Source organism: Microcaecilia unicolor, chromosome 11, assembly GCF_901765095.1.
Source record: "Microcaecilia unicolor chromosome 11, aMicUni1.1, whole genome shotgun sequence".
Lineage (NCBI taxonomy): Eukaryota > Metazoa > Chordata > Amphibia > Gymnophiona > Siphonopidae > Microcaecilia > Microcaecilia unicolor.
The window spans coordinates 88,387,898-88,404,342 of record NC_044041.1 but is presented as its reverse complement, the minus strand read 5'-3'; the positions used below and the strand labels follow the sequence as shown (position 1 = coordinate 88,404,342).

Here is a 16,445-nt window from a genome sequence, read left to right as displayed (position 1 = left end):
GAAAAAGACCTGTACGGTCCATCCGGTCTGCCCAAGAAGAAACTCATATGCGCTACTTTATATGTATACCTGACCTTGATTTGTATCTACCATTTTCAGGGCACAGACCGTAGAAGTCTGCCCAGTTACTAGCCCCGCCTCCCAACCACTGGTGCTACCACCCAATAGTACTGATTTTTCACAGGCTCTTTCTATAGAGTCGACTTTTCAAAATTATTGGGGGTGCTAAACCCAATGGAAATTACCTCTCCCTGAACACAATCAAGGAGTTTGTTCAATACTGGGGGTGCTTCAGCACCCACAGAGCTGACTCCTATGGCTTTATCGGACAAACAGCAGCCAAGCTTTTAAAGTCAAAAGCTGATAATTTAGCTATTCTGTTACCCCCTTGCCTTGGTTTTTACTCCCAGTTTTCAAGAGCTGCCAATGGGTCAAGTTTTCAGGATATCCCTAACGACTGTGCTTGAAACAGATGTACATGCTTACTACCTTCATTGTATTCAAATCACTCATTTATATTCATGGGATATCCTGAAAACCTGACCAATTGTCGACCCTCAAGGACTGAGCATGAAGATTAAGGCGTTATTGTTTTATTTTGTGGGTGTTTGGCTCCTCAGTTTAGCTTCAGTTAGAGGCCCCTCTGGACTGAAAGAAGCTTTTCCTTCTACAGCTGCTTTTTATTAGACTCCTGTTCCTTGGGCTCAATCCCTGCCCATAGGCTTTCTGACAATTGTAGTTTCGCTCCACTTTGGCAATCTTTTTCTTCCCCCCCCCCCCCCCTACTATGATTGGTAGGTTCTTTCTCTGTTTTTCCCTTTCTACCCCTCCCTTTTCCTCTTGATGTATACCATCACAGTATATACATTCTTTCCCATGGAAAATTCTGTGCAATATACTTGTGGACTTGGCACCTAGGTGGGCAGTTATAGAATTGGCCCTTAATCATTTCTATTAGATGAAAGGCAGTGTGTCTCTCTTTGCCCCTCCTGTGACTGTCTCCTCTCCTGTCTCTCCCTCACCCTAACCAAAGAAAGATGATGATTAGAGTTACCCCTAACTAGATGGAACATGGTCAGGTATGGAACAAGGAAGTGAATTTTCACAAGTTCTATAGGCAGAGGGAAAGGGAAGGGATTTTGGATTGAGCTCAAACCATTTTCAGTAATATCTCATGGTGAGCTATATTATGGACTAAATACTAAATGCTGTTCGAATGCAGATCAAGCAATCTACCTCAAATACAAAAACCAGGATCTGCTGCTAGTAAATGACAGAAACTTCCTCCAAAGGAGGCTGTCTACACAGTTAGCAGGAAAAAAGGCCTTCCCGATCATCGATGGATCTGCTGAAGCTACAACGGGTCTCACGACCCTACTTTCATCCTTGGCCAAAAAAAACCTGCTTAACGTTATTTAGTAGGTTTGAAATATGTTTTTGCTTATAGAAGTCTGTAGTAGAGATGAGATTATCTGTTTTTTCCTCTTTCTTCAGAATGTGTAATTGAAGCCCTGAAGCAGCCATGCGAAACGCTGGCCACCGTCGGCTTAACACATCGAAAATAAAAAGAAGAGAGGGAAACAGCATGACACGCTGATTTGAGAGTTCTCACTATAAAAGATAAGTGGTTCTCTCATTATAAAAGATACGCTATTGAAATGTCTATAAAGGTGGAGCATATACATAAAGTATCCACGATGAATTAATTAAATAACGTTAAGCAGGTTTTTTGGCCAAGGATGAAAGTAGGGTCGTGAGACCCGTTGTAGCTTCAGCAGATCCATCGATGATCGGGAAGCTTTTTGAGGCCTTTTTTCCTGCTAACTGTGTAGACAGCCTCCTTTGGAGGAAGTTTCTGTCATTTACTAGCAGCAGATCCTGGTTTTTGTATTTGAGCTATATTATGGTACAGTAAATATTGTCCTGTGCCTGGAAGACTTTGTCTATTTGTTCCTGAGGATTAAGTGACTTGCCCAAGGTCACAAGACTCAGCGGTGGAATTTGAACTTGGCTTCCCCAGTTCTCAGCCTGTTGCTCTAAACATTAGGCTGTAGTTACGATGCCCAGTCCTTCCAGTCCTCCCTCTTTCCACCAGATCACATACACCTCTTCTCCTCAGCCAGCAGTAAAGAGAAATTAATTGGCGGGACCAGGGCTGGTGTTAAGGGAGCAGGAGGCACAGATATTCCTTTTAGCTGACAAGCTGCCAGGAACCTTCTCGGACACAGTTTCTAGTAAACAGTGTACATTTCTGGTGTCTGAGATTTAATAAGGCAGATGGTTTTACAGATTGAGCTCTGCCCAGTTTATACTGGCAGAGACGGTGTCCGCCCTTCCATTTATCTGACTGCCCCAGACTGCTTCCATATGCCTGCTATCAGAGCCAGCACAGAAGAGGAACATAGAGATCTCTCTGTGAGCAAAATGCCATCCAGCTGAGATGCTTTTTAGGCATGATGTGAGGTCCAAGCTCCTCAGTGCTTGCAAGGAACTCAGTATTGCTGCCCTTGGAGCCTTCTCTTTTGGAAGGTGGACTCAGCATTACAGCAGGAGAATGGGTAGACTCACTACATATGTGTCTTTCTCTACAACTGAAATGTCCTGTTAGGTAAACTAAGTCATGCATGGGTTTATGTTTTAATCATTCGCCTGTTTCTGGCCCATTTTCATTCAGGGGTACCACCTAAGTGGGTTGCACTTGACCCCCTTCCCAAGACCTCTGACCTGGTTCAAATACCACTGCAGCTCCTTGTGATCTTGGGCAAGTCACTTAACCCTCCATTGCCTCAGCTACAAATTTAGATTGTGTACCCTCCAAGATCAGAAACATATCTACTGTACCTGAATGTGCACTGCTTTGATAGCTTTCGGGCTTATGGAAGGCATATAAGAAATTAAATAAATAAACCATTAGCCAAGAATCCAGCAACATGGGATTTTGGGTAGTAATTGCCCATGGCAGAAAGGAGTCACTTTACATCTTCTTCCAAGCTTCAGTAAACAGAGGCACCTCAGCATTAAAGGGGATCAGTGTGAGTTTTGCTTTGGAAAGTGGGGGTGGGGGAAGGGTAACCAAATGATTTCATCTTCTGTGGGTACACAGAGGCCCCATTTTGTCTCCCTTCTCTCATGTATCTATGGTCTCAGTGTCTTATCCTTGCCAGAAGATATGGAAGCAGATAATTGCTTGTCCTATTTTAGAAACATGAATGTATAAGGACAAATGAATGTATGATCAAATGAGGTGAGTTAGCCCTTCATAGATTTAAGTTCCTTTTCTTGAAGTCTCAAGTTTTAGCAAAATATTTATTATGGAATCAGCCTTTTAAGACTTTTCCCCAGTTTGATTTAAATACCTTGGTTGCTTCTGCTTAGATATCACAAAACCTGGAAAGCTTTGTTCATAATCTGGTGCTCTTAATAGCCTAGCAGAGGTTGATTCTGATTAAGCTGGAAATCCAAACTACTGTAGGAGGACACTTCTGGATCAAAAGATAAAAAAAAAAAAAAGGAAGGCAAGGATCCAGTGATTCTCTTGGTGTCAAGTTCCTTACAGAGAAATGCTAACTGATGGAAGAGGACGAAGAATAAGAAGTCACTTACCTGTTGCTTCAACAGTTCTCGGACCTCCTTCAAGACCTGATTGGTTTCCTTCATCTCCCTGAGCATCTGAGGCTGAACATTTCCCCCTGGCAATATGAGAAGCAATTGAAAATTATCAGTGAGATTGCAGATATTTATTACTTTAGGTAGGCAGGTTTATTGTACTTAAAGCTGGTGCCTTACAACCTGAGATTTTTATGGACTGCAAACAGGGTTGCCAAATGTCAGTAAATGCAATGAACGTGAGTGAATAAAACAATGAATAAAAAAAATATGTTTTAAACAAAATAAATAATCTGGCAAAGCAGACCCGAGGGAAACAGCAACAAACCAAACAAGAAGCAAAACAGTGAAGTGGGAAGCCCAATTTATTAAAAGACCCGACACAGCCCACGTTTCGGCAAAAGCCTGCTTCAGTAGTACAGCATCATTTTTTTTGGCATTTAGATGTTATACTGTGCGTGCTGTTTACAGCATACTTGTGTCCTTTGGACATCTAATTATTATAATTGGTGAAGTTCTGCAAGAAGCGCTGTTCTACTGTGATGTACCATTTGGACCCCTGTTGGGGCATTTAATGGAATCGGCTTCCTCCAACGTTAGCTTCCACCTTGTTGTTCCATCAGTGTCCTGCTTCACTGTTTTAAAAATAATCTGTCAGGTACTTGTGACTTGGATTCGCCACTGTTGGAAGCAGGATACTGGACTAGATGGGCCATCGGTTGACCCAGTATATAGCTATTCTTATAGTCTTATGTTATGCAGTAAAATCATCTTGCATGAGAGGACTCATCCGCAGCAGAGTGGGCTCATGTTCTACAAGGCTGCAAGTAAAGACCGAGTCTCACCACAGCAAATACAGCTGCGCAGAAAACGGAAATAGTAAAAGGTACATTTTCAGGAGTTGGCAACCCTGCCTACAAACCTTCAGTTATTTATGAAAACAAAAATTCCCCAAAAGGAAATGGGAAAGAAAACCATGGGGAAAAAAAAACAGGTGTGAAATAGGGCCATAGCAAATAATCTTCAGACCCCTGTTTCTTTAAAAAAGGTATTAACGATACAAGGGGCCCTTTTACTAAGCCGTGTAAGCATCTATGCGCGCCCAATGTGCGCCAATTTGGAGTCACCACGTGGCTCTTACAGTCATTTCATTTTTGGCATGTGTCCAATATGCACATCTGAAAAATCATTTTTATTTTCTGGCACACGCCCGCTATGCGTGCCAAGTGGCATTTGATGCGTGTAGGTCATTACCGCCAGGTTAATGCGTGAGACCTTACTGCTAAGTCAATGGCTGGTGGTAAGGTCTCAGACCCAAAATGGACGCGCGCCAATTTTTATTTTGCTGCGCGTCCATTTTCAGTAAAAATTAAAAAACACATTTTTTTTTTGCAGGCGTGCTGAAAAATGGAGCTGCACGCACCCAAAACACTACCGCAGGCCATTTTTCAGCACACAATAAAAGGACCCCAAAGTGTAATATGTATTTTGATGTTGCAGATCAGGGAAACCTGTGGAAAGAACATTAGGGTCCTTTTACTAAGCTAATGCACAGCTAACACATCAAAAATGCCTAACATGGGACGTGCCAAAGCATTTTACATTAGTTTTACCATCTACATTTTTTGGGGAGCGGACGTGTCAGAGGCAGAGAATGGGTGTGAATACAGGAATCAGCTAGTGCGCTGAACTGCTGTGCTAACTAAATGGTGCATTCGTAATGTGAGAGCCCTTAGCACCTCATACATAGGAGATGGAAAGTGCTTTCACGGTAATTTATTAAGATGGCTTGTCACTGCTAACATTATCATACAGCCCAGCCAGATATTCAACAAATGGAAAAAAGCCCTTTTTGACAGCCACACTAAAAATGGGCTTAGCATGTAGAAAAGTCCTATGTAAGTATGTGCTAAGCTCATTTCTTAGCACAGCTTAGTAAAATGGCTCCTTTGATAATTCTTTGTACTGGGAATTTGCTGGATCATTGCTTTACTCAGTTACCTGTAACAGTTATAAATAGAATCTTGTTATAAGCAAGCAAACTGGAACTGTGTTTAATGCTTGCACTAAGAAAAATAATAATATTAATAAGCTACACAGCCTGGCTATGGAATGCAATAGGGAAGTAGCCTAGTGCAGTAGTTCCCAAACCTGGTTCTGGAGGCCAGGGGCGTAGCCAGACCTCACGGTGGGAAGGGGCCAGAGCCTGAGGTTGGGGGCACATTTTGAGTGCCGCCCCCCCTCCACTGCCTCGCGTTGCCTCATTGCCCCCCACCGCCTCGCCTTGCCCCCCCCCCCCCCACTGCCTCACCTCACCTCCTTGCTGCTTCCCCCCACAAACAAATACCTTTGCTGGCGGAGGTCCCCAACCCCCGCCAGCTGAAGCCTCCTTCAGCACCGGTCTCCGGTGCAGCCGCGTTCGCTGCCATGCTCTTCTTTCTTCTTGCTCCTCCTGTGCACACTGATGCTCCTTCTCAGTTTCAGGTAAAGGAGCATCAGCGTGCACAGGAGGAGCAAGAAGAAAGAAGAGCAGGGCAGCGAACGCGGCTGCGCCAGAGACCGGTGCTGAAGAAGGCTTCAGCTGGCGGGGGTTGGGGACCCCCGCTAGCCAAACCAGGGGCCTGGATGAAATTTGCAGGGGCCCAGGCCCCTGTGGCCCCCTCGTACCTACGCCCCTACTGGAGGCACCCCAGGCAGTCAGGTTTTCAGGATATCCAAAATGAATATGCATGAGAGAGATTTACATGCAGCGGTGATTTGCTGCTAGCCCTGACATCAGCACTTTCTAACAGCATAGGGAGACCTTGATCTGAGGTGTTGTACCTCAGGCATCGCACCAAAGGGTTCCTTTGGCATACCCCTTCGTGCAGAACTTCTGGTGACGTCGGGCACTGCTCATCGGAGTAGGACAGCTTCATCTGCCCTGGACAATCTGTAAGTGTGACTTTTACCACACTGCGTCAAGTGAACTTTGTTCCTTGGCTCTGCTGCTTATTGATTGGTCCACTGTTTGCTCGGCCCTCACACTACTGCTCTGGAGAGTCCATGTTCGATCCCTATTATAATCTCTCATAGGACTAATCGCTCAGTCCCTGCCCATACAATCTTGTTTCGGTCAAGCTTCTTTTGTGCTCTTGTGAGGCAAGGAATCTCCTTCTGCAGATGCCATTTAATCACTTTACCTTCAATTAGTTTGGTCTTCACCTCCTACCTCCCTATTCCAATTGGTATGTAAATGTTAGGTCGGTGGTCAGTAAAACTGATGTTATTAGGGATTGGTTTTTGGAAAAAGAATTTGGATTGTTGCTGGCCCCTGATTGTGGCTTTGTTAAACAGAGGATCCTTTACTCAATGCTTTATGTCCCCTGGGTTTCAAGGTCCTTCATCAAACTAGAGCTAAAAAGAGAGGGAGTGGAATCGCCATCATTTATAAGGCCTTCTTCGAAGCAGAACTATTGTCCCAGCTGAATTCTTCTGATCTTGAGATTATTGCCTGTAAATTAAGTGACCCTGTGTTGTTGGAGCCCATATGCCGTGTTCTCATCTATCGCCCTCCAGAAAGCTAGTCTGCCTCAGAAAGCTGTTTTACTGAATTCCTCTCAAATATTTGTGTTGCTAATGTTTTATTAGTAGGTGATATTAATTTGCATCTTGATACCCCTAGGGATATTAAAACAGAGTTTACTTGATTTTCTCACCTTCTGGTGATTCCTTCTGCCACATTCCCAGTCCTCCTACATTAGAGGTCATCTGCTGGATCTGCTGTCTTATAGAACTGTGCATACCTGGGTGACACATCCTGGTGTCATGTCTCTTGGTCAGACCATAAGACTCTGGAGTTCACTCTTTACTGGAGGGAAGCTACTAGATCTTTTCAATCCACTGTCACCTCTCCTCCTTTTAAATCGAGAGGCAGAACTGATTCTGCAAAATTCTGGTCTGGAATCTTTGATAGTCCACAGATTCATAAGAATAGCCATATTGGGTCAGACCCAGTATCCTGTTTCCAACAGTGGCCAAGCTAGGTCACAAGTACCTGGCAGACACCCAAATAGTGACAACATTCTATGCCATCAAGCTCAGGGCAAGCAGTAGCTTCCCCATGCTTGTCTCAATAGCAGACTATAGACTTTTCCTCCAGGGACTTACCAAAATCTTTTATAAACCAGATACACTAACCGCTGTTACTACATATTTGCAAATAGTGAAGATTTCTTGTGTAAGTGGGATAAGTTATGTAGTTCTACCCTGGATAGTATGGCTTCCATCAAAGTTTTGCCCAAACTCACCCATAGGGTGTCAACCTGGTACAATCAGGATATTCTTCTCCTGAAGGGGCAGTATAGAAAATTAGAAAGAAAGTGGTCCAGACATAAACCTGATGAGAACAAATGCTTTGGAGGAAGGCTATCAGGGATTATAAGAAAAAGATTGTAGAAGCTAAAGCCCTCTACTATAAAAAGCAAATTGGTTGCAACTACTTAAATACCTATAAGCTCTTTAGCCTTCTTAATAGGCTTCTGTCAACTGAAAACATAACCATCAGTAACTGTAGCCACTCCCTCTGCTAATCAGTTAGCCAGGTAATTTGAATAAAAAGTAAAATTAGGGGTGCTATACTGCAATTTAAGGCCACTAGCGTTCAATCTCGTATCAATCAAGCAGTTTAATCTGGATACTGGTATTGCAGCTGACTGATTGCGGTCCTCCTTTGTTCTTCCTCACATTTCCTTCTGGATGCTTGTCCAAGTTATTTATTAAAAACTGCACCAACAGGATCCATTGACCGTCTTCCATAATACTTACTCCAGTCCCTACAAGCACCTCAGCTTCATTGGGAGACTTTACTAATTACAGGTTTGTCGCTTCTATCCCATTGTTGACTAAGGTAATAGAGGGAATAATTGGTATTCAGCTTATGAATCATCTTTCCTCTTTCTCCCTCTTGCATAAATCCCAATCAGGATTTAGGCCTTGTTATAGTATTGAGACAGTCTTAACCACCTTAGTATCTGATTTTAGGAAAGCAATAAATCTAGGCTAAGTTTTTAGTGATGCAATTTGATATGTCAAGTGCCTTTGACCTTGTTGATCATGAGTTGCTTTTAGGCCTGTTGGACCAATTCAGACTGTGTGGGAAGGTTCACCAATGGTTCCACGGCTTCCTAAAATCTAGATTGTATCAGGTGAAGTTGTCAGCTTCTCTCTCACCATCCTGGTCTCCTGACTGTGGGATGCCACAGGTCTCATTGCTGTCTCCAGTCCTGTTCAATGTTATGATGTCTCCATTAGGTGAAAGACCGGAGGCAGCAGGATTCTGCACTTTAATTTATGCAGATGATGTCACAATCTATATCCCTTTCTAAACTGGTCTTCCAGAAATTGTCCCTAAGATTAGGCTTGGTCTTGATTTGTTGTGGTAACCAACCCCTTCGACCATACAGTATACAATAATTTTACCATTGACAACATGCCCTACCCCCTAGACATTGTGCTTAGGGTACTGGTGCCCAGATGATCAAAACTAAATGCGGGTGCTAGAGGCCACTAGAACCATCATTTACATGGCATGCAAATTATAAATGAGCTCTGTGGTATTCCGCCCCTATAATCAGAGCACAGCACTCTGATCTTAGGGGCAGAATACCACAGCTGGCGTTAGGGCTAAGACTCTGTTCCCACCCCCACACCCCTGCCCATCAGAGTCAGGCAGCCCAGGCTGCCACTGTGTCATGAGATTCCACTGGATGCCTGTAACCCCCTCCAAAACTGAGGCCCTGGTGGCCTAGTGCCCCCCAAGCCCCGACAACCTCCTCCCGAAATAGCAACATGTCCCCCATGTCGCTATTTTGGGAGGGGGGAGGTTATGGGGGCTTGGGGGGCACTAGGCTACCAGGGCCTCACTTTTATGGAGGGGGGTCTGGAGGTCCCATGGACCTCCAGCCCCTGTCTGACAGGTCAGGCTTTTGACAGCCCTGACCTGCCAAACACGTTCAGGCACAATCCTCCCGCACTTTTCCCCTATGATCTGAGATAATAGCATGTGTAAATTTGTGACTGTAGGAGCAGTATAGTACCGCGCTGTTCCTACGCTATTTTTTGAGCACTGTTTAGAACAGTGTGGGGCTTGGGATCATCTGCCTGTGGGTGTCTTAATTGACAGTCACCTAACATTCAAGCCTCAGGTTTCCTCAGTAGTGAAAAAATCCTCCAGGTCTCTGGAAGCTGAGGAGAATCAGACATCTTTAGACTGCTAGTTCATTGACTGACATCTTTATACGCTAGTTCAATCCTTGGTTTTAACCAGGGGCATAGCCAGACTTCAACGGGAGGGGGGTCCAGAGCCCGAGGGGAGGGGCCACATTTTAGCCCCCTCCCGGCGCCGCCGACCCCCCTTGCCCACCGCCAACTTCCCCCCCCCCACCGCCACCGCCGCAACTCTCTCGACCCCCCCTTCCCGCTGCCAACCCTCTCCCGCCGCGTACCTTTGCTGGAGGGGGACCCCAACCCCCGCCAGCTGAAGTCCTCTTCTTGGCCGCGCAGTGTTGCCGAATGATCTGATCAAGTTTGAATCTGTTTCTGTGCGTGCATCTGACGTACTGCATGTACAACGTGCAGATCAGATCATTCAGCATGCAATGCCGCACGGCCGAGAAGAGGACTTTGGCTGGCGGGGGTTGGGGTCACCCGCCAGCAAAAGTACGCGATGGCGGCAGGGGAGGGTTGGCGGCGGGAAGGGGGGTTGAGAGGGCTGCAGCAGGGGGGTCCAGGGCCAAATCTATGGGGGCCCGTGGCCCCATGATAGCTACGCCCCTGGTTTTAACTCAGTTCGATTACTGCAATTCCATCTATGCTGGATGTAAAGAGAGTATCCTAAAATGGCTGCAAATGGCCCAAAATACAGCAGCTAGGCTTGTCCTCAAGGTATCAAGTTTTGATAGAGTCACTCCATTATTATTATTATTTTTTTTTAATCATTTATTTATAATTTTTCATTTTACAAGGGCCACTTGCAAACAGTAATACAGAGATGACTGCACATTAATACAAGATAAGAAGAAAACAATCCCAACTAGATATATGGATTATATACAATCTTTCTCTTTCTTAGACCACAAAGTGAAGAAAAATAGGGAGAGTGAGATAAGACAAGGAGATCAATTAAACAGTAAACAGAAAAAAGAAAACATGGTATTAACCTGATTATCCCCAGATATTACTCATCTAATTCATTATTCCACATTGATCATCTGGTTGGCTTCTTCAAGACCAAAAATGGTGTATAGTCAATTCATTTCATTGAGAACATACTTATTGTCCAGATTTTAGTTAGAAATAATACATCTGATTACATTCTCTCTCTTTTAAAAACCAGAAATTATTTAACAATACATATACTTAAGTTTCTAATTCAAATCCCACTGATTAAAGCAATCCCAGTTTTCACAGGCTTCACTCCTTTCGAAGTAATAATTAAGGAAATATTTCTGAGGAAAACTTTAGGAGTCATACCTGGAACTCTGGGAAAAACAATAATCTCGACATTAATCATCCACAATAACATCCACTTTATCATTCAAAGGTTCTGGTCCATTATCATTTTTAGGATCATAACCACTTCTAGCTTGTGTAGAACTTCATTTATTATATCAATTTTTCACTCTCAAAGGGTTCAGTCAAATTGTCCATGTAACTCGCCAATAAGATTATATCTGAAGCAAAGTTATTTACTACTGCCGTCAGGTCCCGAAGTGCCTTCCAGATGGCATTCAATGTAACCTCCACGGAAGCCAAAAACTCCAAGGTGATTTCTCTTGAGGTGTTTAGGAGTGGTTCCGCCGATTCGGGTTCTGCTGTAAACGTCCTCCGTTTCAGCATATGCCTCTAACTCACTCCTCCACTCCTTTGGACGTGGTGGTTGAATAATTCAGGAGCGATGGAGTTGTCGCTTCTTCACCGACGCTAATCAAAGGACTCGCCAACCCTTTCATCTGTGGGCAGTTCGACGCGCAGCGGTCCCACACTTGCTGCTCAGGGGACAAAACGCTGGCCATCAACGGCTGACCGCCAGTTGTTCCCTTCCTCTCAGTTAAGGAAAGTGCAATTGCAGAGAGGGAATTTACATAAAGAAGACAAAACTTCAGAGGGCAGCTGGGCCGCTGGGCATACGAACTTCAGGTCATCATCATACCACTCTCCCAGTTTGGGACACTCTTTGTCTGGTTTCTCCTCAGAGGCCTGTCTGATATGGGTAACCCTTCAGCATAGCCCTCTGAGTCATTGAAACAAAGAAGACCCTCCACCTCTACAAGTTGGTGTCCCTTCGGAGGTGGAGTCACTCCATTATTATGCAAGCTGCACTAGCTGCCAATTAAAGCCAGGATTATTTTAAATTATGTGTTTTTGTCTTTCAGATATTATATGGCATGACACCGGATTACATGCAGCCCTTAATAACTGTTCCCCTATGCAATATAACCTCTGGTTTTAGGGACTACCTTAGACGTCATATTCCAGATTGCAAGACAGTGCGTTATAAGTCGGTTCACTCCACAGACTTTAGATACCAAGGTGCTAAGTGTTGGAACTCACTGCCAGCAGTAATCAAGGATCACCCTGATTACTTGGCATTTCGCAAAATGCTGAAAACGTTCCTCTTTGAGAGGTTTCTACTCATTGATGGAGTGCGTTAGATTGTAACTGGTCATCAGTGGTTTATTATTTAGTTCTTATTTCTATCTTATTTGTGCTACTCTGCTCTTCCTTGATATTTTGTTTATGGTAATTGTAAACCTTGCCTGTTGGGGGTATAAATGTCAAAATAAATAAAGGGAAAGGGAAATGGGACTTGATATATCGCCTTTCTAAGGTTTTTGCAACTACATTCAAAGCGGTTTACATATATTCAGGCACTTATTTTGTAGCAATAAACCACTGGCCTAGTGGTTAGAGCAGCAGGATGTTGAAATGGCAGGGTTTGAATCCCACTGACACTCTTTCTGGCCTTGGTCAAGTCACTTGACTCTCCATTACCTCAGCTGCAAATTTAGGGGCACTTTTACTAAAAAGCATTCATCTCTTAGGGCCCTGTTTACTAAGGTGTGAAAGTGTTTTTATGGGCATCTATACGGTAGTGCATGCTAATACTTAGTGTGAGCTAAAAACGCTAACACGCCTCTAGTGCAGCTTAGTAAACAGGGCCCTTAATGTGTCATTAAAATGAGAAAACAGGCTACCACAAAATGCGCATGACCTGCAAAAAATTAATAAGCCCTAAAAAGTGCCACATTAAATCTGGGCTTAGCGTGTGGGAAAGTCCCATGTTAAAACGTGTTAAGTCTGAATTTTACCACATTTTAGTAAAAGGGGCCCTTAGATTGTAAGCCTTCTGGGGATGGGGAACTACTTAGCATATCTGAATATAACTCATCCTAAACTATCACGAGAAAAGCATGAGCTAAATGCTAATAATATTTTTTAAATTCTGCTGCCCGACAGACCAGGGCATAGACTCACATGTCTGGACAATGATTAATAATGTCTCAAAGGATCACTCTGAAACTTCCCCCAAACCACACAGAAATTCCTCAATGTTACTTGGAACATAAATATATTATGTCTTCCTGAAATTCACTATCATTTTTTCTCTGTAATGATGCTTAACCCACCCATTAAATAAGTAACCTCGTTGGTTGTTCTTTTGAGTTATTCCTTTGTATAATCTGGGGGGCTTCAGTTATACTGAAGGGGATAGATTCAGGAGTAATCTATGGAAATATTTCTTTAGGAAAAAGGTAGTGGATGTGTGGAATGTCCTCCCAGTGGAAGTGGTAGAAATGAACTCTGGATCTGATTTCAAGAAAGCATTGGACAAGCATATATGATCTCTAAGGGGGAGGAAGAGATAGTAGATGGTATATGGATGGGAAATCTGGACTTTATCTGCCATTATTTTCTGTTTCTACCCTAGTAAAACCTAAGGAATGATCAGATAGATTAGCAGTAAGCACTTTTCAATACCAGATGCAAAGCATCATGCAATAATTCAATATCTTCCAATGAACTTCATCCATAGACTGAAAATAATGGGGGAGGTTCACCATGTTCTTACAACATAGAAATAACAGGAACCTGATGAGTCTCCGGTCAATTTCAATAAGGTTATTAAAGGAGGGAGGATTAACAGGCTGAGATGCAAAGAAAGTGGAGTCCAAATCCTTCTACTGATGTTCCCTGTGGCCTTGGGCAAGTCGCTTAACTCTGCACTGCCTCAGATACTAGTTTAGATTACAAACCTTCTGGAATCATAACCACTGCACCTGAGTGTAGCTCACCTTCTGCATGGACTTGAAAAGATGAGTAATCTAAAATGGAAATCCAATTGAAAAACACCAGAACAGTGGTTCCCAAACCTGGTCCAGGATACACACAATAAATATTCATGAGAGAGATTTGCATGCAGTGCCTCCACTGCATGCAGATCTACCTCATGAATATTCAATGTAGATATCCTGAAAATCTGACTGGCTGGGGTGCCTCCAGGGACCAGGTTTGAGAACACTACCCTAGAACAGTGTTTCCCAAGTTCAGTCCTAGAATACCCCTTGCCAGTCAGGTTTTCAGGATATACACAATGAATATGCATGAACTTGATTTGCATGCACTGCCTCCATTATATGCAAATCTCTTTCATGCATATTTATTGTGGATATCCTGAAAACCTGACTGGCAAGGGGTAGTCCAGGAACAGACTTGGGAAACACTGCCCTAGAAAATCTCTCGTGAGGGTTTTTAAAAAACTTTTTTTTTTAGAACAGATGAATCCAGTCCTGGTTTACCCTATTGCATGCATGAAGGTATAGGGTCTGATTTCACAGAAGATAAGCATGAGGAAATAAAATTTTAAGGGATGTATTTACTAACAAGGGCTACTATCAAAATGTGTTATTGTTAATCTCATTTATTATTAACTAGATCTCATTGCATAAGCCCAAGTTAGTGGTAAAATAACATGTTAATTAGTAGCAGGTGTTAGTAACTATGCCTCATAATAAAAACAAGGAGGTTTCAACTCCCACAGCTAGCGTGGCGATACTCTCTCAAGCACAGAATGGTGAGCTGGGTTTGTTTTCATACAGAACTGCACTGTATCACAAAGAATGTACCAGCCTTCTTATCTAGATAGGAGGGTCTCCCATCAGTTCACTTATCAATATCATTTGCAGGACATCAGCGTTTTTGGATCAGGGTTCTCCTTGTCATCTGATGTACTTGTTTGTGTTACCCCTTTTCCTGCACCCCTGTACTGCACTGCCATGCAAATCACCTTATGCAAGTGAGCCCCAACAATACTTCACTAAATGAGATATGGGAACATAAAAAAAGTTTAACTTAGATTTTAATTTGTAAATATATAACCCACTTAAATGCAAGACACCCCAAGCGAGGAACCATATAAATAAAAAATCCAACATATTACAAATATAAATAAATATAGTAAAACACATCTATAATGCAAACTAAAAAAAACAATTCAAAATCCAATTATTAAAAGGAAAACGAAGCAACTGAAATCATTTTTTGTCATGCATATGTTTTTCTCAGCACTGTACATAGAGAAAAATAGTCTTAAAACTATTCACTCACCTCTTTCAACTAACTCCTGGCCTGCTACTAAAAGGCAGTGCAGACCCAAAAGCTGAATGCATAGCAGAGCTGAAGGCATTTTTCTTGGAATCCTGTAGGAGAGGAGTTGTCCACCTCCACGCCTCTGATTTCCTTCTCCTGCTGCAACCTTGCTGCACTGCCCCTAATTGTCCATGGCTTTACTATTTATGAAGTTGGGTCCCTTCCTCTGAAGTTCCAACTGGGAAGACGTAATATCTGGCTCTATATCCAGGGAGAGAACCTTAGAAAAATAAACAGTATGATAAAGCAATTAGGAAAGAATGTGTCTGTCTGTGTTTTTTCTATATCCCTAGTAATGGAAAGAAATCTGGCAAGTAAAAGCCAGAGGAAAACTTGATTTTGTATTTATGCAAGCCTATTTGCTATGGGTGATTTTTAGTTGCTGTTAAACTTCTTGTATTGCTTGCTTCTAATAAAGCTTTATTGCCCTTTCTGAACCCGATGAGCCAGGGAAGGTAGATTCTAATGGATGGTCGGAAGCCAGTGACTGGAATTTTCATTTCCATTTATTGTAATTTATATTCTGTCCATATCTAGAGAGAATTACAAACAAACATATGTAATAATAAAAAACATAAAAACAAAACAAAATCATACAATAACCAACTATTATTTGCAATGTAAACCAACAAAAAGGCAATCTCATACCAGTTTCAATATTCAATCAAGCAGAGATCCTACAGTCTTTGCAAATTATTGCACTAAACTGTCTGTGCTAATAAATGTTGCTTTAGTAATATTTTAAACACTGCAAAGTCCTTCTGTTTCCTGAGGGGGGGGGGGGGGGGTCAGTAACTTGTTCCATTTAACAGGTCCAGTCGCAGAATAAATCCTCCTTGTATGTTCAAGGAGAAAAAGCCAAAAGTCAGGCACTTCCAGCATGCATGAAACCTCTGAGCAAAGTGCTTGTGTCAGTCTGTACCAATGCGGACATTCAGTTAAATATTGAGACAACTCCAGGTATAAGCTCTGATGTACAAAATGACACAGGGACAGGAACCTGCAGTAACTGCGGGGATGGGGATGGGTACAGAGCCCACAGGGACTGTTATTTATGTTTGATTGATGCAGATGACAATATTTTTATTTTTTGGAAAAACAAGCAAACATGCTGGCCACAACTAGCAAAATTTGCATGGGGGACCCTGTAC

The 16,445-nt window shown here is 42.9% G+C and overlaps 1 protein-coding gene across 2 annotated transcripts in view; it reads right to left on the bottom strand.

The window, feature by feature from the left end:
* The window catches only part of COMP (cartilage oligomeric matrix protein), a 61,002-nt gene extending 45,603 nt beyond the window's left edge, over positions 1-15,399 (bottom strand). The window contains exons 1-3 of one of the 2 annotated variants that reach the window (XM_030220176.1): positions 15,253-15,399; positions 13,941-13,970; positions 3,604-3,689 (exon numbers count right to left, since the gene is read on the bottom strand). In XM_030220176.1, the coding sequence (XP_030076036.1) occupies positions 3,604-3,689; positions 13,941-13,970; positions 15,253-15,331 (195 nt within the window). In that variant the 5' untranslated portion in view covers positions 15,332-15,399. The remainder of the gene's footprint in view (positions 1-3,603; positions 3,690-13,940; positions 13,971-15,252) is intronic. The other variant, XM_030220177.1, reaches the window with a different exon arrangement.
* Between the last annotated feature and the right edge of the window lie 1,046 nt (positions 15,400-16,445).